This window comes from Sinocyclocheilus grahami, unplaced genomic scaffold (assembly GCF_001515645.1).
Source record: "Sinocyclocheilus grahami isolate Dianchi unplaced genomic scaffold, SAMN03320097.WGS_v1.1 scaffold761.1, whole genome shotgun sequence".
Classification (NCBI taxonomy): Eukaryota; Metazoa; Chordata; class Actinopteri; order Cypriniformes; family Cyprinidae; genus Sinocyclocheilus; species Sinocyclocheilus grahami.
This window is the reverse complement of record NW_015505940.1, coordinates 862705-885824: the sequence shown is the minus strand read 5'-3', so window position 1 is coordinate 885824 and position 23120 is coordinate 862705. Positions and strand designations below refer to the sequence as shown.

The following is a 23120-nucleotide window of genomic DNA, read 5'->3' as shown; positions in this document are numbered from 1 at the left end:
CACACACTCTCGCTCTCACTCACACACACACAAACACACACACACTCACATCACAAACACACACACACACACACTCTCACCTGATGCTGTTCTAAAGCCATATTAGGCTACCTTATTTTTTTTTTATTTTTTTTTTCAGAATTGACATATTTCTGCAGTCATATACAGTATATCTATATATAATTGTTATATATCTCAGCCCAGCTATTTTAAACTCGGTTTCATCACATTCTTGGGTTAAAAACCCTTATACAACACTGATAGGAATACTGAGAAAAAATACAACCAGCAACATATTTAAAAATTGCTACTTTATATAAAACCCTTATATTAGTGCTTCAAGTATCACAACATCAATATAGTAACTTCATTTGTAACAATTGAACTTTGAATTCAGTGCAATATTCACTGTAACGTTGTCATTGCAGCATTTTAGTGCAACGTTCAGTAATAGCTGCAAATGCTTTTATATGTGTATTTACATTACATTTAGTCATTTAGCAGACGCTTTTATCCAAATAGACAATAGAAGCAATCAAAAGAGCAACAATATATAAGTGCAAATGGTTAGCCTAACGCAGTACACGTAGCAAGGTATAAATATATTTTATATACATCTACATGCACGGTATTATTCCACAGGTCACTATTGTTGCCATCAACATGTTTACTCATTCTATGACACTAATTAATGCGATAATTAAAAACTATACTTAATGGTAGACACCTTAAAGATAACATGCACCAAAACTCTTTACTATATCTTTGTTAACATAACATTTTATTGAGACCCTTTATTTTTCCATATTTGCAGGAAATGCACTAAAACAAGAGATTAAACCACCAGCAAGGCCAGAGCAAACTATGAAACTATTAGGATGCAAATGCATTATTTCAAGAAATGATCAAATGCAAAGTAGGTCGCTTTGGATAGAAGCATCTAACAAATGCATGCATGCAAAGTAAAATATAAAAAGACCAAAGACACCAGAGAGCTGTTTGGTGTCAGCTTTTATTCCATTCGAATTGACAAGAAACCAAACCAAACCTGACCAGAACAGAACTAAATATCAGGAACTAACAACCAAACCAAACAGTGTTTCAGTTCTGCACGTTTATAAACGTGATGTGATCGTGCAGTTATACGACTAGATTATCAGATGACTTCCTCACATCTTCCTCATCAGGAAAGGTTTCCAGATTAATAATTAACCGTTACGTCTATATGACATGCATAACAAACTTACACCTTTGAACTCAATATTATTTCTCTCATTGAATGCAGAGCAGTAACTTAGCGCATGCTATGACACTAAATCAAGTTATGATTTTCTTGCCTAGTATTTCTGTCTTGTTTTCTAGTATAAAGATCTAAAAATTCTTGAATCAAGATGCATTTACTGGACGAGTGGCTTAAGATATTAATTTTTGTTTTCTAAAAAAGTTATCTTAAAACAAGCAAAAATATCGGCCAATGGGGCAAGAAAAATAATCTTGTTTAGCCTTGAATTAAGATTTATCGTGATTAATCGCATCCAAAATAATAGTTTGTGTACATGTGTATATTTATTATGTATCTATAAATACACACACATGCATGCATGTATATATCTATTTAAGAAAAGTATGCTATGTTTATATATTAAATATATTTATATATAATATAAATTATATGAAAATACATATACACATGTAAATATTTTCAGAATATATACTGTATGTGTGTCTTAATATATACATAATAAATATACACAATACATATTATATAAACAAAAACTTATTTTGGATGTGATTAATTGTTGCCCAGCACTAATTATTTTTCTTATCTAAATTTTGATAATTGTTTTTAGAAAACAAGACTTAATATCTTAAGCCATTTTACTCGTCCAGTAAATGCACCTTGATTCAAGAATGTTTAGATGTTTATACAAGAACACAAGACAGAAATACGAAGCAAGAAAATCATTTGTGCAGCGCCGTAACAGATCACATGACAGTGCAGCTGTTCTTCTGCGCTGCAGGTTTTCTGCTAGTCACAGACGTAGAACCATACGAGACAGGAAGTGCGTTCGAGGCACTTCCACTCGAGACAGGAAGCGCAGGGGAGAAGCGATTAGTTGCGACAGGAAGTGCGTTCGAGGCACTTCCACTCGAGACAGGAAGCGCAGGGGAGAAGCGATTAGTTGCGACAGGAAGTGCGTTCGAGGCACTTCCACTCGAGACAGGAAGCGCAGGGGAGAAGCGATTAGTTGCGACAGGAAGTGCGTTCGAGGCACTTCCACTCGAGACAGGAAGCGCAGGGGAGAAGCGATTAGTTGCGACAGGAAGTGCGTTCGAGGCACTTCCACTCGAGACAGGAAGCGCAGGGGAGAAGCGATTAGTTGCGACAGGAAGTGCGTTCGAGGCACTTCCACTCGAGACAGGAAGCGCAGGGGAGAAGCGATTAGTTGCGACAGGAAGTGCGTTCGAGGCACTTCCACTCGAGACAGGAAGCGCAGGGGAGAAGCGATTAGTTGCGACAGGAAGTGCGTTCGAGGCACTTCCACTCGAGACAGGAAGCGCAGGGGAGAAGCGATTAGTTGCGACAGGAAGTGCGTTCGAGGCACTTCCACTCGAGACAGGAAGCGCAGGGGAGAAGCGATTAGTTGCGACAGGAAGTGCGTTCGAGGCACTTCCACTCGAGACAGGAAGCGCAGGGGAGAAGCGATTAGTTGCGACAGGAAGTGCGTTCGAGGCACTTCCACTCGAGACAGGAAGCGCAGGGGAAATGCCCTTCGCTGAAAGAGGAAATGCATTGGAAATGTCCTCAGGTGAGACAGGAAATGCAGTGGAGACACTTTTAGCTGAAACAGGAAATGCAGAGGAAATGCGTTTTTCTGAGACAGGACGTGCCGTGGAAATGCGTTCCGTTGAGACAGGAAGTGCAGAGGATATGCCCTTCGCTGAAAGAGGAAATGCATTGTAAATGTCCTCAGGTGAGACAGGAAGTGCAGTGGAATTGCGTTTTTCTGAGACAGGAAGTACAGTGGAGATGCGTTCAGTTGAGACAGGAAGTGCATTCGTGGCACTTTTAGTTGAGACAGGAAGTGCAGCGGAGACGCCCACATCTGTGTCTAATGTTGAGCTTAAGAGCGTAATGAGAGGTTCTGTTCGTCTGGAGGAGGACGAGGTGTGTTCTGGATCAGAATCTGGACCCTCGAGTGAACTGTCCAAGCTTGTGCACCCGCTGGAGTTGGTGGAGATAACCGAGGCTCGCTCTGGTTCTGTGGCTTCAGCGGTTCGACTAGATTCTTTTGTGTCGACCCGAGCGATACCAGACACTAAACACTTGTTACTCTCCTCGAAGGTAATAAGAAACTCTGGGTAGATCTGACACCTGTCAAACACTACGAAAACAGACGGGTCACGTGGATTATCCACACAGCTGTCGTACAGACTTCCGTCAGTGTTTTTGGCCGGAGGGTGGCGGAAACGAGCCGCTCCTCTGGTGTAATACCCAACCAGCACCCTGCACGCGAACATCAGCCTCGTCGCACAACCGTCCTCCCGCTCAATCCAGTACCTGGCGTCCTTTGAGAGATAAATCCCTGTCAGACAGGAGGAAAACTACGTCACAAAGCTTATTAAACTGTACATACACCGCCAGTCAAAAGTTTGAGTTCAGTAAGTCTCTTCTGCTCATCAAGGCTGCATTTATTTGATCGAAAATACAGAAAAAAAACCCGTAATATTGTTCTGACACCTGTCAAACACTACGAAAACAGACGGGTCACGTGGATTATCCACACAGCTGTCGTACAGACTTCCGTCAGTGTTTTTGGCCGGAGGGTGGCGGAAACGAGCCGCTCCTCTGGTGTAATACCCAACCAGCACCCTGCACGCGAACATCAGCCTCGTCGCACAACCGTCCTCCCGCTCAATCCAGTACCTGGCGTCCTTTGAGAGATAAATCCCTGTCAGACAGGAGGAAAACTACGTCACAAAGCTTATTAAACTGTACATACACCGCCAGTCAAAAGTTTGAGTTCAGTAAGTCTCTTCTGCTCATCAAGGCTGCATTTATTTGATCGAAAATACAGAAAAAAAACAGTAATATTGCGAATGTTATTAGAATATAAAATAATGGTTTCTATTTTAATATACTTTAAACTGTAATGTATTTCTGTGATGCGCAGCTGTATTTTCAGCATCATTCCTCCAGTCTTCAGTGTCACATGATCTTCAGAAATCAGTATAATATTCTGATTTATACACAATGTTGCCAATTTGTTTTAGTAACCTGTGATACTTTTTTCAGAATTCTTTGATGAATAAAATGTTAAAAAGGACAGCGTTTATTCAAAATATAAATCTTTGCTTTCACTTTTAATCGATTTAACACATCCTCGCTGAATAAAAGTATTAATTTATTTCAAAAAAAGACAAGATAAAAAATTACTTTAAACGGTAGGCTGTTCTTTTCAACTTTTCATTCATCAAAGTATCCTGAAAAAACGCAGCACGCGTTCCAAACAATAAAAAAATAAATATTTAGCCACACAACTGTTTCCAGCACTGATAAAAATCAACATATCGTGTGATACTTGGAGTAACGAAGCTGAAAATTCAGCTTTGATCACAGGAATAAATTAGATTTTACTGTCTATTAAAATATAAAAACGTTATTTTACATTGTAATAATATTTCACATTTTTTTCAGTATTTTTGATCAAATAAATGCAGCCTTGATGAGCATAAGAAACTAATTTTAAAAAAACTTTAAAAATACAGTCGATCCGTCATCTACAGGAATGAGAAACACACCCTGTCCATACGCTGCTGTATCCGACGTCTCAAAGTCAACGTTTCTCAGACACGCCGCTTCGACGAGAGAGGATTCGGTGGCGTGGAATAAAAGCCGATCGCCAAATTTCTCCTGCTTGTTCGTAGTTTTCATCCGCTCCTTTTTTCTGTGGAAAAATGCATGTTTATGCAAACTAAAAGACGGATGATTTGCGACAGACGATCGGTTCTGATACCCACAGCATGAAGTCTTCCCAGAGTTCCCTGTTCTGCACACGCTCGATCCGGCGGACGGTGAAACCCCTCAGAGTTTGGCTGAAGCGCTCGTGGACTCTCACGTAATCCCTGTGAGACGGCCAGAGACGGACTCTCTGCAGATAAACAAGAGATCAAGGAAAACTTCAAAGAAATAAGAAATTTCACAAGATACAGTTCTTGAGTGCAATAAGAACATCTTTTTTTTCTTAAGAATTTACGCACTGATGAACTCGCACCTCAAGGATCGTCTTTTTGCACTTCCTGCAGATTACTCTAATAATCATAATAGGCACCCTGTCTGACTCGTTTCTGTAGAGTTCTTACTGAATTCAGCAAAAAAGTTGCGTCACACGTAATGACGACCGATCATGCTTTACACTGTAAGTCACTGGTGTGTCACTGCAGAACACTTGTGCACCTCGTTCGTCTGACGATGTAGCTAGTGTTGTTGTAGAGCTTAAATATAACAATTAATTTGAAATAAGCCAATAAATTCATTAAAACATTTTAAGGGATTTAAGGCAAGTCTGAGGTTAGCCAAACTTTAAGTCGTCGTCTAAAACGAAGAACTTCATTTTTAAGAAGATTCTTTTTAAGAATTTGAATTCTTCTTAAGTTTTGTCTTAAAAACAATCTTAAGAAAAAAGATCAGAATATTCTTAAGAAGTTAGAAAATAAGAAGAAAATGGCAGTTAACTCTTTCCCCGCCAGCATTTTAGATGATTTTCACAAATTTCATGGCCGCCAGAATATTTTGTTTTATGAATATCTGAACACGCAATACATCACAATAAAATCAGACCGTCTACTTTCAAACAAAAGAATCTGTTTGATTCTAGCGTCAAGCATTGTTTTTTTATCAACACTTGAATGTAGGTAGGTTTCATAAGAAAAGCAACATTTTGAGCAAATTGCATTTTTATCAAATACTGCATCTGGATCATATTCGGTAATATTATCAGAGCAAAGCTGCAGAAGATGGCTTCCATCAGCAAAGCTTGCACACTTTCTGGATCCACATTTCACTCGCTAACATCAGGCAGTTTTCATTTATTGAAAAATAATGATCGCATTATTTTTCATACGCATGCGCTTACATCTGAGATCGCTGGTTTCTGCGTCTTCCTCGCCTGTGTTTTTGATCGAGTGATTCTAGACTCATTCAGGAGATGCGTAATAGCGCCCCCTAGTGTACAACAGGCTCTTTTGGCGGGGAGAGAGTTAAGAATGTTTTGTGAATCCAGCCCCTGTGGTATCGGTTAGTAGTGATGATGAAGCAAAAATCCCAACCTGAAATCCAAAGTCTGGAATGGCATTTTGGTCCCAAAATCCAGGAACGCCTTTAGAAAAGTGAGTCTTACTGGCTCCGCAACATCTGGAAAACAAGATCAGGCAGAATAACGCAAAACAACAGGCAGAAGCTTGACATAAACCCGCTGGAGAGCGTCGTCACCTCGTTCTGGCGATCCGGACGCCGACCGACGAGACAAACACGGGCCGGCGCCTGACGGCTCTCTCTGTGCCGCTCACCTCATTTCTTTGCTTCATGTCTGTGAACAAGATTAGCAGTAACTAGATGAGTACAGCTTCATGACAAACTTGTGATGTTGGCTTGACAAAAACACAGTTCTGAAAGTTTCAAGTAAATCTGGAAAGCTTGAAGTTTGAAGGATTTACTCAGAGATGTAAGTAACAAAGTCAATTAATGTCACTAACATGTTTTAGCAAGTTGATAGCATGATTTTGCACACTGCTAGCATGTTCCTAGCATGATTTAACACATTGCTAGGATCTTTTAGCATGTTGCTAGCATGAATTAGTATGTTCCTAACATGTTTTAACATGCTGCTAGCATGCATCACAATGTTGCCAGCATGTTTTAGTACATGTCTTACATGCATTAGCATGTTGCTAGCACGTCAACACTATGCTAGCATGTGGTAGCGCATGCTAACAATTATTTGCACATTGCTGACATTAATTAGCATGTTGCTAAAATGAATTAGGATGTTGATAGCATGTTTTAGCACATTGCTAGCTTGTATCTAGTGTGTTTTAACACATTGCTAAGATCAGTTATCCCGTTTGCTAACATGTTGCTAGCATAAACTAACATGTTCTCAGCATATTTTTACAATACATTAGCATGTTTTAGGACTATGGTGGCATGTTGCTAGCATCTATTAACCCATGGTTAATGTGATTTAACATGTTACTAACATGTTTCTAGCATGTTTTAGCACATGGCTAACATGTTTGACACATTGCAAACATGAATGAGCTGATTTCTAACATGATTAACATGTTGCTAGCTTGAATTAACATACTGTTAGCATGTTTAGCACATTGCTAACCTTATTAGCATGTTTTAACATGATCGTAAATCATGAACTAGCATGGACTGGCATGTTGCTATCATGTTTTAACACATTACTATCATGTTTTTACATGCTCCTAGCATGTTTTACTATTTACCATACCATGTTAATGTTTAAACGTTATGCTAGCATGAATTGGCATGTTGCTAACATGTTTTTAGCATGTTTTAATGCATGGCTAACATGTTTGACACATTGCTTGTAAGAATTCCTAGCAAAAATTAACATGTTCCTAGCATATTTTAACATTATTCTAGCATGAATTGGCATGTTTTAACACCAACATGTTTCTAGCATGTTTTAACACATTGCTAACATCTTTTAACACGTTCCTAGCATGTTTCATTATTATTATCTTAACTCTTTCCCCACCAAACACGGAATTTTCTGTGTTTCCACTGATATACGCTAGGGGGCGGTATTACGCGTCACTCGATCAAAAACACAGGCGAGGAAGACGCAGAAACCAGCGATCTCAGATGTAAGCGCATGCATATGAAAAATAATGCGATCATCAACACTAACCGCGTATAAATGAAAACTGCCTGATGTTAGCGAGTGAAATGTGGATCCAGAAAGTGTGCAAGCTTTGCTGATGGAAGCCATCTTCTGCAGCTTTGCTCTGATAATATTACCGAATATGATCCAGATGCAGTATTTGATAAAAATGCAATTTGCTCAAAATGTTGCTTTTCTTATGAAACCTACCTACATTCAAGTGTTGATAAAAAAGCAATGCTTGACGCTAGAATCAAACAGATTCTTTTGTTTGAAAGTAGACGGTCTGATTTTATTGTGATGTATTGCGTGTTCAGATATTCATAAAACAAAATATTCTGGCGGCCATGAAATTTGAGTGAAAATCCGCAAAAACGCTGGTGGGGAAAGAGTTAATTATAAACACACTAGTTTGTATTTCAAACAATTTTGCCGTTTACCGCACTTCGTCATTCTTCTGGTTATTTCCCTACAGTGGCTAATGAACCGGAAGTCTCACACATTCACAGAAGACGGCTTACGTCCACGTTGAAAAATAAGGTGGATACGGCCTCACACAAAGCAAACCTGCGAAGCGGAGCTCATAGAAGCAGTTTCCGGCGCTAAACTTGATCCCAGCGTCCTCCTGCTCCTGCTGCAGATACTCCTGATATCTGAGCTCCAGCTGCTCGATGCTGACCGAAGACATCCGGTGCATCTCCGCCTGAGAAGAACAGCATCATCAGCAGATCCTGCCTGATCACACACACACAATACAAACAGACCAGAGCGAGTCGGGACGCACTATCGACCCGTACTGGATCCAGCGGTGGTACTCGTTCTTCCAGTACCAGCACCAGCAGGTGGTGAGGGTGAAGCCGGGCAGGAGAACCGAGGACTGCGTGGAGAGACGCCGGACCTTATCCAGACCCAGGGTCATTTCCTCAAAACACACCGGCTCGTTTCCAGAACTGTGCAGAAGCATGCATTATTCACTCAGATTCAAACTCAATTTGTTTGGGGCCCAAATGGCTTCAGTTGGCGTCTCTCTCTCTCTCTCTCACAGTTACAATTAAAATCTTTGAATTTTGCAGCTGGATGAAGTTGTGTGTGCATTTCAACCCTTAAAAAATAAAAATAAAAATATTAACCAATGTTTTACTACAAATGTGACCCAGGAGCACAAAACCAGTCATAAGGGAACTCAATTCTACTAAAACAACACTGTATTTGGTGATTAGCTGATCGCTGTTACTAAAAAAGACTATTCAAATTCAGGCATATCATCAATTTAACTGATAGATTTGAATAATGATAACAAATTTAGGTTATAAAAGCGTGGGAACATTATTTTAAAATGTTTCTAAGGTGGTCATGGCTATAATGTCACTGAAAGGTTACAAATGCATTTCTAACAAAAAAACGTTACTTTCACCCCAAATATTTAAACGTCTATTTTTAATATTCGCACAACGCTAAACGGCCAGTTTTCTTGTCAAGAGTAGAACATTATTTTAAAGGTTACAAAATAACGTTTTTAGAATGTTCATCAGGTACAAGTAACATCATAAGGATGCTTTCAGAATGTCGATCTCATGCGCATCCAGCTATTTTTAGCTCGTTTTGTTGCTTGATAGGCGTGTCTAACCTTATTATTTTAATGTATAATCTTAATTATGAACACACTGGTTTGTAATGCACGTTGTTATTCTTCTCGTTATTTCTCTAAGGCGTCTAACAAACCGGAAGTTTTGCCCATCGGTTTACTTCCGCATTGAAGAATAAGGAGGATAGCTGCTTTGAAACAGTGTATTGTATAATATAGCGCTGTATAAATAAGTGTGACGTGACTAAATAGATGCATTCAGGTTAAATCAGGACCTCTTCGGGTCTTTAGTGACCGGACACGATCACACACGTACCTGTGCCGCAGAATCCTCTGACAAACGACAGGCAGATCTCACTCTCTATGAGGAGAGAAAACAGAACGTGTTAAATCAGAATCATGATGATGCTTCAGAGACGGGAGAAATACAAACATAGTGTTATTAGAATCATGTGTGAGCCTGGAGCACAAAAGCAGTGTTGAGTCGCTGGGGGATATTTGTAGCAATAGCCAACAATACATTATACATTTTTCTTTTATGCCAAAAATCATTAGGATATTAAGTAAAGATCATGTTCTTTGAAGATATTTAGTAAATCTCCTACTGTAAATACATCAAAGCTTAATGTGTGATTAGTAATATGCATTGCTAAGAACGTCATCTGAACAACTTTAAAGATGATTTTCTCAATATTTAGATTTTTTTGCACCCTCAGATTCCAGATTTTCAAATATTGTCCGATCCTAACAAACCATACATCAATGGAAAGCTATTTATTCATCTTTCAGATGATGCATACATCTCAATTTCCCAAAATTGACCCTTATGACTGGTTTTGTGCTCCAGGGTCACATATAACCAATAAACCACTGAGGAACCCTGACACCTCCGTCAGAGCTTCTGTGAGGCTGGACGTCCGTGTTCCCGCGGTCCGCTTGAGTCTTGAGCGCGAGGATGTTGCGGTAGATGAAGGGCAGCGAGCTCATGAGCTGCTGCGACACTCCTCTGGAGCGCAGCACTTTTCTCGCCTGAGGCTCGTGGAAATCGTGCGAGCGTCCGCAGTCCGTGTCGCCGCAGCGTCCTCTGACGAAGCTCTCGCACACATGCAGCCTCGTGCACGTCTCTCCGTCCGGACAGCTTCCACGCCGCCCTCGGCTTCGGTTGTACGCGATGCACAGCTGCGGAACAGAGCGACATGCTTGGACGCAGTGTTGCTAGATTTAGCAACTTTTCAGACTACTCTAGCAACTATTTCTTCAAAAAGCACCTAGCAACAAATGTAGCTATTTTTAAAATGTATTTGGCAACTGTGACTCAAAAAAGGCACATTTTCCCTCTGAATTACACAAGAAGAGGAAACTGTACACATATCACATGAACTAAGCTGCAATTGTTCAATAATAATTGTTCATTTATGATAACACCTTGTTAGTTTGTACCTGCATTTGTTGATCAGTTAAAAGAAAGATGTAGAAAAATGTACTAAAGCAATAAGTCTCAAGAAGCCGTGGTTTACAGTGAATTTATTACAGCTAAGGGGCGTTGTTAACCACGGCTTCTTGCTTTAATATTATATTTCTTTTTTAGTTTTACTAACAAATCTAAATGAACATTTCAAATCATCCTCATAATCATATTTTTGCTGAGATGTGAGTGATCTGATTGTGTATATTCTATGCAGATTTGCGTTGTGATGATATAACGATGTCGTCGCGCAATGACATTTAGCAACAAGTTGTCTTGCCTTTAGCATCTTTCCCTGAAAATGAGTGTATGTGTGGCGTGCAGATGCTCACGGGAGGCAGGAGGCCGCTGTCGGACTGCAGAAACATCACACACAGATCTTCTCGACTCAGACACATCATCCCATGAGCTCTCAGGATCCTCACGTTGTGTTCAGACATCAGCTGGTGTCCGTAGCTGCAGCCCTGCCTTCAGAAACACACACAGACTCACTAGTCACACTTAAAACAGTCTGTTTTTGTTTGTGTTATTTCTAAATGCTGTCAGAACGCTCAAGACATCCAGTCTTTAACATTCCATTCCATCACGCTTATCATTCACATATGCAAGAAAATATGCTTTTGTGGCCAAACTTATATTTTGAATATATGCTAAATGCATGCTGCATTCGGTGAAGCTCAATTAAATATATTTGTTTAAATAGAAAATACATTTTTCATACACAAATACACTTCGAATCTTACGGTAACCTGCCTGCTAGAGATCAAAACTAGATTTAATGAGGTTTAATTTAATGCATTTTATGTACTTGTAATTTTTTTGGAACATTTTAAAGCATGTTCCCTATTTAATTGATTCAAAATGTACTGTATGTCTAGTGTTATAGACAGCAAATCGAGTTTTTCTTCAAAAATGTGAATCTATTAATTTCTTGGATTGAAATGCATAGGGCAAGATATGAGTTTGAATGCTTTTTAAAAAATATTATAAAATATACAAAAATTGCCAAAACAATATGCTGGTAGAAAATATATTTACATTCATATATTTGAAAATAAATGGCCAAAAATATACTAGTAGAAAATATATTTTTGAAAAATAATTTAGCAAATATATATTTTATATTCTGAAATATGAAAAAAAAAATTATATATATATATTTATTTTATGCTGTATGGGTTGAGATGAGAATGTTACTTATGAATGTTCTCTGAACGTTTAAAAAAAATGTAACAATTAAAAAAATAAAAAACGTTCCATGTTTTTGCGCCGACACGTTACTCGTTACATTTGTTCATACCCTTCATTCTCTAACTAAACAAAAGCACACTACATCTGTGGATTTACAAGCTCGCACTTGTTTTGTTTTGATTGTAAACGGTTGGTTCGCCTTCATCTACAGTCAGTCAGTGAGACTTGGTGTAATATTATCGAGATCTAAGCAATACCGGCCTGTGACAACTTGCCCCAGCTCTACCTGCAGCAGCGCCCCGTCATCAGCTCATATTTACACAGGTGCAGGTTTCCGCACAGCTCCTCACACTCGCTCCTTCTACACAGTCCGACGGTAGTTTGCGCGAAAACCTCTTTGCTTTCGCTTCGCTGAACGACGGTGAAGATGTCGCTGCGGCGGATGATCTTATCCAGTGAATTCTCCGCGGACACTTCTTTCAGTCCGTATGAAATCTCCAAAAGACGCTCGTACTCCATCGATCCGTGATTCCCGCACAACACTTTCAGGATCGTTTCCTCCGCCATGATTTCTGACACCGAACCGAGTCGCGCAGAGTTCGAATCTCTGAACACTGACTCAGAGCATAGAGTTAATAAATACCTAGACGCCTCATTGACCGCACGTCAACGTGGCCGCCATCTTGGTGCGGGCAACTCTCACATCTTCTTCTTCCGTTTTTTGGCGTGTTACATCCTGTGTGCATATCGCCACCTACTTTTGCTGTTATGCAGTCATGGTTTATTTATCAATTTATTCCTTGTTTTTGCTTTTCCTGTTCTTACACCCGTATATACACAAATATTCCTACTTAAATAATGATTCGATGCTCCATCCCATTCCTTCTCCCCAGGCTCCACCTGGCCATTCACAATGTCTGATATTGAATTATCTGAATCGTCAACATAAAACAGGATATGGTTGATGTTAAATACAGGGACGTTTGACATTTTTAGATTCAGCCAGTTCTGGAGTGATGTTAGAGACTGGCTGAATCTACAAATGTCAAACATCCCTGTATTGTGGATCCCCTTAAGGTTTGATGTTGATTGTTTGCATTTGATTTAGAAAAAACCGCAGCTCCTCCGTTTACCTCCATTTATTTTTAAGGCAGTCTTGCCCGCACTAACATGGCGGACGGCTCAAAGCGGCCAATGAGGCGTCTAGGTATTTATTATGTCTATGCTCCAAAATAAGCGAGTGATTCACTGAACACTGTCTCCAAATCAGCTAATGATTCACTGAACACTGACTCCAGATCAGCTAATGATTCACTGAACACTTGACTCCAGATCAGCTAATGATTCACTGAACACTGACTCCAGATCAGCTAATGATTCACTGAACACTGACTCCAGATCAGCTAATGATTCACTGAACACTGACTCCAAATCAGCGAGTGATTCACTGAACACTGACTCCAAATCAGCGAGTGATTCACTGAACACTGACTCCAAATCAGCGAGTGATTCACTGAACACTGACTCCAAATCAGCGAGTGATTCACTGAACACTGACTCCAAATCAGCGAGTGATTCACTGAACACTGACTCCAAATCAGCGAGTGATTCACTGAACACTGACTCCAAATCAGCGAGTGATTCACTGAACACTGACTCCAAATCAGCGAGTGATTCACTGAACACTGACTCCAAATCAGCGAGTGATTCACTGAACACTGACTCCAAATCAGCGAGTGATTCACTGAACACTGACTCCAAATCAGCGAGTGATTCACTGAACACTGACTCCAAATCAGCGAGTGATTCACTGAACACTGACTCCAAATCAGCGAGTGATTCACTGAACACTGACTCCAAATCAGCGAGTGATTCACTGAACACTGACTCCAAATCAGCGAGTGATTCACTGAACACTGACTCCAAATCAGCGAGTGATTCACTGAACACTGACTCCAAATCAGCGAGTGATTCACTGAACACTGACTCCAAATCAGCGAGTGATTCACTGAACACTGACTCCAAATCAGCGAGTGATTCACTGAACACTGACTCCAAATCAGCTAATGATTCACTGAACACTGACTCCAGATCAGCGAGTGATTCACTGAACACTGACTCCAGATCAGCTAATGATTCACTGAACACTGACTCCAAATCCGCCAAATAATCAATTGACACTTGACTCCAGATCAGCTAATGATTCACTGAACACTGACTCCAGATCAGCTAATGATTCACTGAACACTTGACTCCAAATCAGCGAGTGATTCAATCTGAGAGAAAACGAAACTTACAGGAAGAAACACACGCCCGGTTTGATCACGCGATGAAACTACCAACATTATAATACAAATGTGAACGTATTTTGTGCAGTATTTGAAATATGACCGAAATGATTCATGAGAAATTTAAATTTTCAATGTAAACAGTAAGAACTATAAGCAGCTTCTAAAAACGTTGTGGGAACATTCTTGAAATCGTGATTAATGTTATTTAAAGGTTACAAAAACCTTTCTTACATCGTTCCTTTACTCCACCTTTATTTTCACCCAAAACATAACGTTATTAAAATGTTTATTTTTTATTTTCTAAAAATGTTCAAACAAATCATTGCACAAAACACTTGACACCAAGCATGAAAGTTTGGTTATTTAACCCAAACCCAAAAATACCCAACCCAAACCCAAAATAATCAGATTACTATAAATAGGCACAAATAATTGTTATATTGCTGAGGGACACAGGTATCCAATGGTTTGGGAAACACAAATAAACAGTTGTTATTTAAAGGTTACAAAAACCTTTCTTACATCGTTCCTTTACTCCACCTTTATTTTCACCCAAAACATAACGTTATTAAAATGTTTATTTTTTATTTTCTAAAAATGTTCAAACAAATCATTGCACAAAACACTTGACACCAAGCATGAAAGTTTGGTTATTTAAATATGATAATATAATGACATTTAGATCATAAGTACACCTTAACCCAAAATAATCAGATTACTATAAATAGGCACAAATAATTGTTATATTGCTGAGGGACACAGGTATCCAATGGTTTGGGAAACACAAATAAACAGAGATATTTCAGTCAGTCATTCACATCTATTAGGGAAAAGTAGCCTATATTTGAGGATTATGAGGAAAAGGTCAATATGAGGGGAAAAAACAAACCTAATTTCCTTATTTATTGGAAAGCTTCCTTGTGACAAGTATCTCAAATATTCAGATTATTACAAAGATCAAGACAAATTACATTCATTCATTCAAATGCATGTTGTAGCTCTAACAATTCATCTTTTTACATTTTGACTATTTAAGCCCCGCCCCTGCAAGCTCACGCTCATCTGCATACACGCCCACATCTCAACATCCAATCAACTGATGCACCAAGAACCAAGCCCCGCCCAACATTTTTACATTTGGATGCATGTCACAATAAAGAATAAAAGATCTGTCGATTTCAAATGCATGTTGTAGCTCTAACAATTCATCTTTTTACATTTTGACTATTTAAGCCCCGCCCCTGCAAGCTCACGCTCATCTGCATACAATTTTAGAGCCACGCCCACATCTCAACATCCAATCAACTGATGCACAGAACCAAGCCCCGCCCAACATTTTTACATTTGGATGCATGTCACAATAAAGAAGAAAAGATCTGTCGATGCTACCGTTTCATCGTGACTTTAACCTCCTGAGAGTATAAGACACTTTTCTGTCACGTTTATTTTTTAAACTTTTAATTATCAGTATTAACTTCCTCTAAAGCACACAATGCGCTCGCACGGTGCCTGATCAGGAAATGATGCACTCTGACGTTGAAGTAGACTTCGGAGTAGTTGAGGAAGAGGATTGTGAGGGAGAAGCACCTGAGGAGTCGCTGTACTCAATCAGATACTCGGGGTAGATCTGGTGCTTTTCGAACACTACAAATACGGACGGATCGAAGACATCGTTCACACAGCTGTCGTAGAAGACGGTGTCTCCTCCGTCTTTGGATGGAGGCCGGAGGTAGCTGGATTCACCTTTGGTGTAGCTGCCAACCAGAATGCGACACACGAACATGGAGCGAGTGCCTGAGCCTTTGGTGTAGCTGTGCGAGTATTTGGCATCCCTGGCAAAATAACTACCTGCAAAAAGAGACACATCAAGATGTGCGTTTGAAGGAATAGCTCAACCAAAAAAAGTTTGTTTCTTCGTCAGGTTTGGAGAAATGCATCAGTGTCTCACTGCAAGTGAATGGGTGCCGTCAGAACGAGAGCTGATAGAAACATCACAATAATCCACGGCACTCCAGTCCATCAGCTAACATCTGGAGAAGACAAAAGCTGAAACAAATCTATCATTAAGACGTTTATAACTCAAACACGAGTCTATAATGAAGGATCGTGGGATCCTTAGATGCAGCCTGTGTGTGTTTTGCTTCAAGCGAGCATTTCATTGATTGATTAATCACGAGAGCTGTTTGTCTTTATGAATAAGAGATATATACGACAGAATGTTTATGGAAGCTCAAGGTTTATGGGATGTTGCTTTGAAGCAGTTTTGGTATAACAGTACTTGTTGAATTAGTGTTCTTCAGACAAAGTCTGAGCATTGAAACATACACAACTTGCTTATATATTATTTATAATGATACTTATTTATTTTTTACGGATTAGTTTCAGCTTTTGTCTTTTCCAGATGTTAACTGAGTGGTGTGGATTATTGTGATGTTTCTATCAGCTCTCGTTCTGACAGCACCCATTCACTTGCAGTTAGACACTGATGCAATGCTACATTTCTCCAAATCTGACGAAGAAACAAACTCATCCAGCACATTCTCATTTCTGGTTGAACTATTAAACACTGTTTTAGGTTATCTGATGAAGCCACCTTTTCCGTAGGCCGTGCCGTGAGTCCCACAGATCCTCCAGTCGAAGTTGTTGCGGCAGATGGCATCTAAATGCGTGCTGTCGGTGCCGTGGAAGAGCTGCTTCTCGGTCACGTCTCTGCCTCCGTTGTTCTTTTTCATGAAGTCCTTCTGCCTAAAAGTGGCGCAAACCGTCAGACGTGCTGCAATCGATCTGGACGTTCCAGTGAGTGCATGTCTTGTGGACCTACCACTGATAAACTTCCCATAATGCTTTGTTCTGGATCCTCTCGATCTTTAGGATTCGGAAGCCGACCATGGTGCGACTGAACAGTTCTTTGATTTTGATGTATTCGGCTGACGTGCTCTGCAGCCACACACTCTGTGTAAAACAGCACAGAACGATATAAACAGAGATCCACGTAAAGTCACCGATAAACGATTCCACTCACCTTGTATCCGGTCTCAGGAGTCAGAGCTTTATCCCAGTGCTCCGGCAGAGCCTTGAAATTATTGGGCGTCCTTCTCCTAAAAACAGACATGAAGAGTTTTTTTTCATCATACAGGTTTCGGAGAGTTCGAGAGAGAATGAGGAGTGTTTTCTTACGCTGTCTTGATTGTTCGAACATCAGCCGCTGACACAAATTTGGGACGACGTCTGACGACTTTTTTGGTTGTGTAGCGTTTGTTTGTCTGGATCATATCTGAAGAGCAAGATTAGTTCAGACGACAGTTAGAGAGCTCAAGACTATTATAAGTATAATGTACTGTATGTGGGAGTGTGCGATATTGACAATATTTCACAATATTTTGCTCATGGATAAGTAAACGCGACACTAAAAGCGCCAGTAGGTGGCAGCAATTAATGAGTGATTCATTTAAACGATTCATTCAAAACGGCTGATTCATTCCGAGTCTTTATGAATGGATCATTGAATCATTGACTCAAATGATTTGTTCAAAAACAGATTCATCTAGGAGCGAAACACTGCAGTGTTGCTCTGAGACGCACATATGATCCACTCCAGCTTTGTTTGGAACTATTTTCGTTGGAAAACAGAAAAAAAAATCATACAATACGGTGTATAAAATGTAACTCACTAAATATAAATTTCTTGTTTATTGAACTGCTGTATAAAATCAATGTCCCATTCGCAATTGCGCTCATGTGCTGATATTCAGGAAAACAACACTTGCTTGTGTTAAATTACTTAAAGGGGTCATATGATGCGATTTCAAGTGTTCCTTTCTCTTTGGAGTGTTAGAAGCTGATTGTGCATAGATAAGATCCCTGAAGTTGCAAAGACTAAAGTCTCAAAACCAAAGAGATATTCTTTATCAAAGTTAAGACTCTGCCACGCCCCCCTAAAACGGCTCGTTCTAACACGCCCCCACATGTCTACCTCACTATGTGGAAATATTAGCATAATGCGCCCAAATGTGCAGCAAAGAAAGAAGGCGTGGTTTCAGTAACCGCAGTTAGTGTTGAAGCAGCATGTCAGGGAGACGCTGCGTGTTTCTCGGCGAAAGCAAAAGCACTTTATTTGGCCTTCCGGAAGTAGATGCATTTAGGAATCTTTAAGATGACTTACAACAGAACAGCAATGCATTTTATGGACGACCGTTTCGTGAAGCTAGGAGAGGAGATCATTCTGACTTTGCTATGACAATGTGTTTTTTGAACATTAAAGCATGTCAACATATTCTGTTACACCAAATACACAAAATAATGATCTTTTAAAAAGCATCATACGACCCCTTTACTTAAATTTACTATAGCTTATAAAAAACTAACAAAACTTAAATTTTCTTTGGCTTTCATAACTTAAATTATCAGGGTGTTTTAACTGCATTCTAACAGGCTTGTGTGATGAAGCCTGTTAGAATGCCGTTAAAATACCCTGAAATCAAGTTATGAAAGCAAAACATTTGGTACGTTTTGTAGGATTCAATGCTTTTGGGTTCTCAAGATGTGTTTTTGTTAGTTTTTTTTGCAAATTGAGCGACATACTCTATAATGTCAGCTCGTACATCATTAAAACAACAATTGCAATCCTATCATAGACGATATGTAATCGCACAACCCCTAAATGTACGATGTTTTTTTAGGTTACCCGTGAAGCTGAGCTCGTACGTCTGCGATTCGGCTGTGAACTCCACCACAGCGTTGTTATCGGCCTGATACTTCTGCTCAAGAGGCGGGGCATAGAGGACCTACAATAATGTACGGTATTTGAAAAATAATGTGTTTTTTGAACATTAAAGCATGTCAACATATTCTGTTACACCAAATACACCAAATAATGATCTTTTAAAAAGCATCATATGACCCCTTTATTTAAATTTATTATAGCTTATAAAAAACAAACAAAACTTAAATTTTCTTTGGCTTTCATAACTTAAATTATCAGGGTGTTTTAACTGCATTCTAACAGGCTTGTGTGATGAAGCCTGTTAGAATGCCGTTAAAATACCCTTAAATCAAGTTATGAAAGCAAAACATTTGGTACGTTTTGTAGGATTCAATGCTTTTGGGTGCTCAAGATGTGTTTTTGTTAGTTTTTTTTGCAAATTGAGCGACATACTCTATAATGTACATCATTAAAACAACAATTGCAATCCTATCATAGACGATATGTAATCGCACAACCCCTAAATGTACGATGTTTTTTTAGGTTACCCGTGAAGCTGAGCTCGTACGTCTGCGATTCGGCTGTGAACTCCACCACAGTGTTGTTATCGGCCTGATACTTCTGCTCGAGTTCAGCGCTGGAGATGGAAGACAATCTATGACCCCCCTCCTGATCAATAAAGAGAAAAACAGAACATCAAATGTTGAAAAGTATAGTTAAGTTTAGCAAAAAGTCACTTACCGCTGTAGCATACTGGATCCAGTTCCCATCCTCGTCCTCCCAGTACCAGACCCACTCGGTGGTCAGGATGAAGGTGGGCTGGAGCACCGACGGTACCGTCGACAGACGCCGCACGCTGTGAGAGCCTTGGGTCATCGTATCGAAATAAACCGGGTTCATTCCAGAGCTTTGATAGACAGAGAAACCGTCAGAACACTCCACTAACCATTCATGCACTGCCGGAACAGGCTGTTTGATTAATATCAAGGTGAAAATAAAATAGTTATCAACCAAAAACATCACATTTACAAATGTGCAACTACACAGCAACTTAGCAACTGCATAGCAACAGAACTAAAACAAACTCCAAACACCTTAGCAACTGCATAGCAACGCACTAAATAACCTCCAAACACCTTAGCGACCGCATAGCAATGCCCTAAAACCATTCCTAACACCTTAGCAACTGCATAGCAACAGAACTAAAACCACTTCAAACACAACTGCACAGAAACACTCAATAAACTCCAAAAACCTTAGCAACTGCATAGCAACACACTAAAACAAACTCCAAACACCTTAGCAACTGCAGAGCAACGCACTAAATAAACTGCAAAAACCTTAGCGACCGCATAGCAACGCCCTAAAACCACTCCTAACACCTTAGCAACTGCATAGCAACAGAACTAAAACCACTTCAAACACAACTGCAATGAAACACACTCAATAAACTGCAAAAACCTTAGCAACCACATAGAAAATGCCCTAAAACCGCTCCTAACACCTAAGCAACCACTAACAATCCAAACACCTTAGCAACTGCATATCAACACTACAATCACTCCAAACACCTTAGCTACAGCATAACACACTAAAACCACTCCAAGCACCTTAGCAACCGCATCGCAACACACTAAAAACACTCCAAAAACCTTAGTAACTGCATTGCAACACAACTGAAAAAACACCTTGGCAACCGCATAACAAACAATGCACTAAATAAACTCCAAACACCTTAGCAACCCCATATCAACATTACAATTACTCCAAACACCTTAGCTACAGCATAACAACACACTAAAACCACTCCAAGCACCTTAGCAATCGCAAAGCAACACACTAAAAAACACTCCAAACACCTTAGCTACAGCATAGCAATGCACTAAAAACTCCAAACACCTTAGCAACCGCAAAGCAACACACTAAAAAACACTCCAAACACCTTAGCAACCGCAAAGCAACACACTAAAAAACACTCCAAACACCTTAGTAACTGCATAGCAACACACTAAAAAACACTCCAAACACCTTAGTAACTGCATAGCAACACAACTGAAAAAACACCCTGACAACCACCTCCAGCATCATAGCACTGTGCTGGGAGAGCAGCACTAATCCCGACATGTGTTTTCTTTCACACACCTGTATGTTCTTGCAGCATTGCAATAATCTTTCTCGATGGCCTCGTTGTCAGGAAGAGCCTTCCATTCCGATCCTTCTTTAACTTCCCATTTATAGGGCAGATTGGAATGCTCCCTCCTACATGAGACTGGAAACACAGGTGTTCAGCTGCGTTCAAACTAAACACAGCTCTGTGAATCACACGATAATAATGCCGTTCTTACCACCGTGCTTGCAGAATCCTTTGATGAAATACATGCAGATCTCCGTTTTCTCTAAGAGCAGACACACACACACACACACACATGTCTGTAAGCATCTTTCAGACTGAATTTTTCCTAAAATTGCATTCTCGTATTTAAAACACATGGAATCCCGTTTCCGCCACTGAATAAAAGAAATAAAAGTAATTGCAACTTTTTAATCTCACAATATTTTTCTCAGAATTGCAAGATATAAACTCGCAATTACGAGTTAGAAAGTGAGAATTGCGTGATATAAACTCGCATTTCTGAGAAAAAGTACAAATTTGCGTGATACGTCTTTTTCTCAGAACTGGACTTTATAACTTGCAATTGCGAGTTTATATCGTCTTACTTTTTTCTCTCAATAGCAAGTTTATATCTTGCATTTCTGAATTGCGAGAAAAAAAGTCAGATGCATTTATGGACTTATTATGGATTATAGACTCTATGATATTTTAGTTAAACCGTCTTAATGCTGGATGTGTCTCAGCTTTTGCCTTCTCCAGATGTTAACTGATGGACTGGAGTGCTGTGGATTACTTGTGATGTTTTTATCAGCTCTCGTTCTGACGGCACCCATTCACTTGCAGAGCATCCATTGCTGAGACACTGATGCAATGCTACATTTCTCCAAACCTGACGAAGAAACAAACTCATCCTAATCTTAGGTGGACTGAGAGTGAACACATTTCCATTTTCAGGTGAACTGTTCCTTTAACACAAACACCCAGCCAAACCCACTGATGTATTTATAGTTCATTAATTGTAGCACTGAATACGCGTGTTTGAATGATCCAACAAGCTTTAGAGGTGACGTGTATAAGTATGATGTTTTGATCGTAGGCGTGGCGTGTTTAAAGATGGAGGTGATGCTTGAAGAATAATCAAATCATAATAACAGTGCATTCAAATATTGTAATGTTTTAATGTTTATGTTTGAAACACATCTGATACAGTATATACCTACATGACATCCTTGTATGAGGACAGTTGATTTTTAAATAAAAATATTACACACACATCCAAAATAAAAGTTTCTGTTGACATAATATATGCGTGTACTGTGTATATTTATTATGTATATATAAATACACACACATACAGTATATATTTAGAAAATATTTACATGTATATATTTATATATTACAGATAAATATATTTAATATATAAACATAACACATTTTTCTTAAGTATACATTTTGAAAATATATACATGTATAATTTATATCACAGATAATTATATTTAATAACTTGTTTACTTTACTGGTTTGCACTCTATCTGCCATATGCCTTGTGCTTTATATATATATATATATTTTTTTTTACATTTTACCTTATTTGTATTTTGTATTTAATCTGTATTTATGTTATCTGTATGCACCAAGGGTCTGAGAGTAACGCAATTTCAATTCTCTGTGTGTATGTGCTGTTTTGGATGCGATTAACCGTTTGACAGCGCTTTATATATATATATATATATATATATATATATTTTATTTATTTTTTATTTAGTCATTTAGCTGATGCTTTTATCCATACATATATATATATATATGTGTGTGTGTGTGTGTGTGTGTGTGTGAGAGAGAGGGTGTGTGTGTGTG

The 23120-nt window shown here is 39.2% G+C and overlaps 3 protein-coding genes and 1 long non-coding RNA gene across 4 annotated transcripts in view; 1 reads left to right on the top strand and 3 right to left on the bottom strand.

Moving 5' to 3' along the window:
- Positions 1 to 1808: 1808 nt before the first annotated feature.
- On the bottom strand, positions 1809 to 8887 carry LOC107561255 (uncharacterized). The gene is made up of 8 exons (XM_016245669.1): positions 8701 to 8887; positions 8484 to 8619; positions 6494 to 6590; positions 6331 to 6415; positions 5023 to 5153; positions 4804 to 4949; positions 3743 to 3953; positions 1809 to 3376 (listed from the first exon to the last, which is right to left on the bottom strand). Exons 1-8 carry the CDS (start codon positions 8878 to 8880, stop codon positions 1987 to 1989), a joined length of 2376 nt encoding a protein of 791 aa, XP_016101155.1. The 5' UTR covers positions 8881 to 8887; the 3' UTR covers positions 1809 to 1986.
- LOC107561258 (uncharacterized) lies at positions 4687 to 15619 on the top strand. Its single transcript, XR_001605831.1, has 3 exons — positions 4687 to 4698; positions 6485 to 6488; positions 15246 to 15619. It is a non-coding gene; the product is annotated as an uncharacterized lncRNA (long non-coding RNA).
- On the bottom strand, positions 9238 to 12960 carry LOC107561256 (poly [ADP-ribose] polymerase 12). Its single transcript, XM_016245670.1, has 4 exons — positions 12444 to 12960; positions 11299 to 11434; positions 10389 to 10680; positions 9238 to 9862 (listed from the first exon to the last, which is right to left on the bottom strand). Exons 1-4 carry the CDS (start codon positions 12722 to 12724, stop codon positions 9789 to 9791), a joined length of 783 nt encoding a protein of 260 aa, XP_016101156.1. The 5' UTR covers positions 12725 to 12960; the 3' UTR covers positions 9238 to 9788.
- A 282-nt stretch (positions 15620 to 15901) lies between the features above and the next one.
- Positions 15902 to 23120, bottom strand: part of LOC107561234 (poly [ADP-ribose] polymerase 12-like) — a 9012-nt gene continuing 1793 nt past the window's right edge. Inside the window, exons 2-11 of the mRNA XM_016245620.1 lie at positions 22170 to 22228; positions 21496 to 21546; positions 21293 to 21419; positions 19892 to 20057; positions 19699 to 19819; positions 17626 to 17722; positions 17471 to 17546; positions 17270 to 17400; positions 17042 to 17193; positions 15902 to 16296 (exon numbers count right to left, since the gene is read on the bottom strand). Of these exons, the coding sequence (XP_016101106.1) occupies positions 15962 to 16296; positions 17042 to 17193; positions 17270 to 17400; positions 17471 to 17546; positions 17626 to 17722; positions 19699 to 19819; positions 19892 to 20057; positions 21293 to 21419; positions 21496 to 21546; positions 22170 to 22228 (1315 nt within the window). The 3' untranslated portion in view covers positions 15902 to 15961. The remainder of the gene's footprint in view (positions 16297 to 17041; positions 17194 to 17269; positions 17401 to 17470; positions 17547 to 17625; positions 17723 to 19698; positions 19820 to 19891; positions 20058 to 21292; positions 21420 to 21495; positions 21547 to 22169; positions 22229 to 23120) is intronic.

Excerpts from the sequence above, each read along its gene's own strand:
- LOC107561256 (XM_016245670.1), bottom strand. The coding sequence starts at position 12,724 with ATGGCGGAGGAAACGATCCTGAAAGTGTTGTGCGGGAATCACGGATCG. Across the intron at positions 11,435-12,443 it reads ATGACGGGGCGCTGCTGCAG|GCAGGGCTGCAGCTACGGAC; the intron begins GTAGAGCTGGGG and ends GTGTTTCTGAAG. Across the intron at positions 10,681-11,298 it reads ACAGCGGCCTCCTGCCTCCC|CTGTGCATCGCGTACAACCG; the intron begins GTGAGCATCTGC and ends TCTGTTCCGCAG.
- LOC107561255 (XM_016245669.1), bottom strand. The coding sequence starts at position 8,880 with ATGCTTCTGCACAGTTCTGGAAACGAGCCGGTGTGTTTTGAGGAAATG. Across the intron at positions 6,591-8,483 it reads CTATGAGCTCCGCTTCGCAG|ACATGAAGCAAAGAAATGAG; the intron begins GTTTGCTTTGTG and ends TCTTGTTCACAG. Across the intron at positions 3,954-4,803 it reads TACAGCAGCGTATGGACAGG|GGATTTATCTCTCAAAGGAC; the intron begins GTGTGTTTCTCA and ends CCTGTCTGACAG.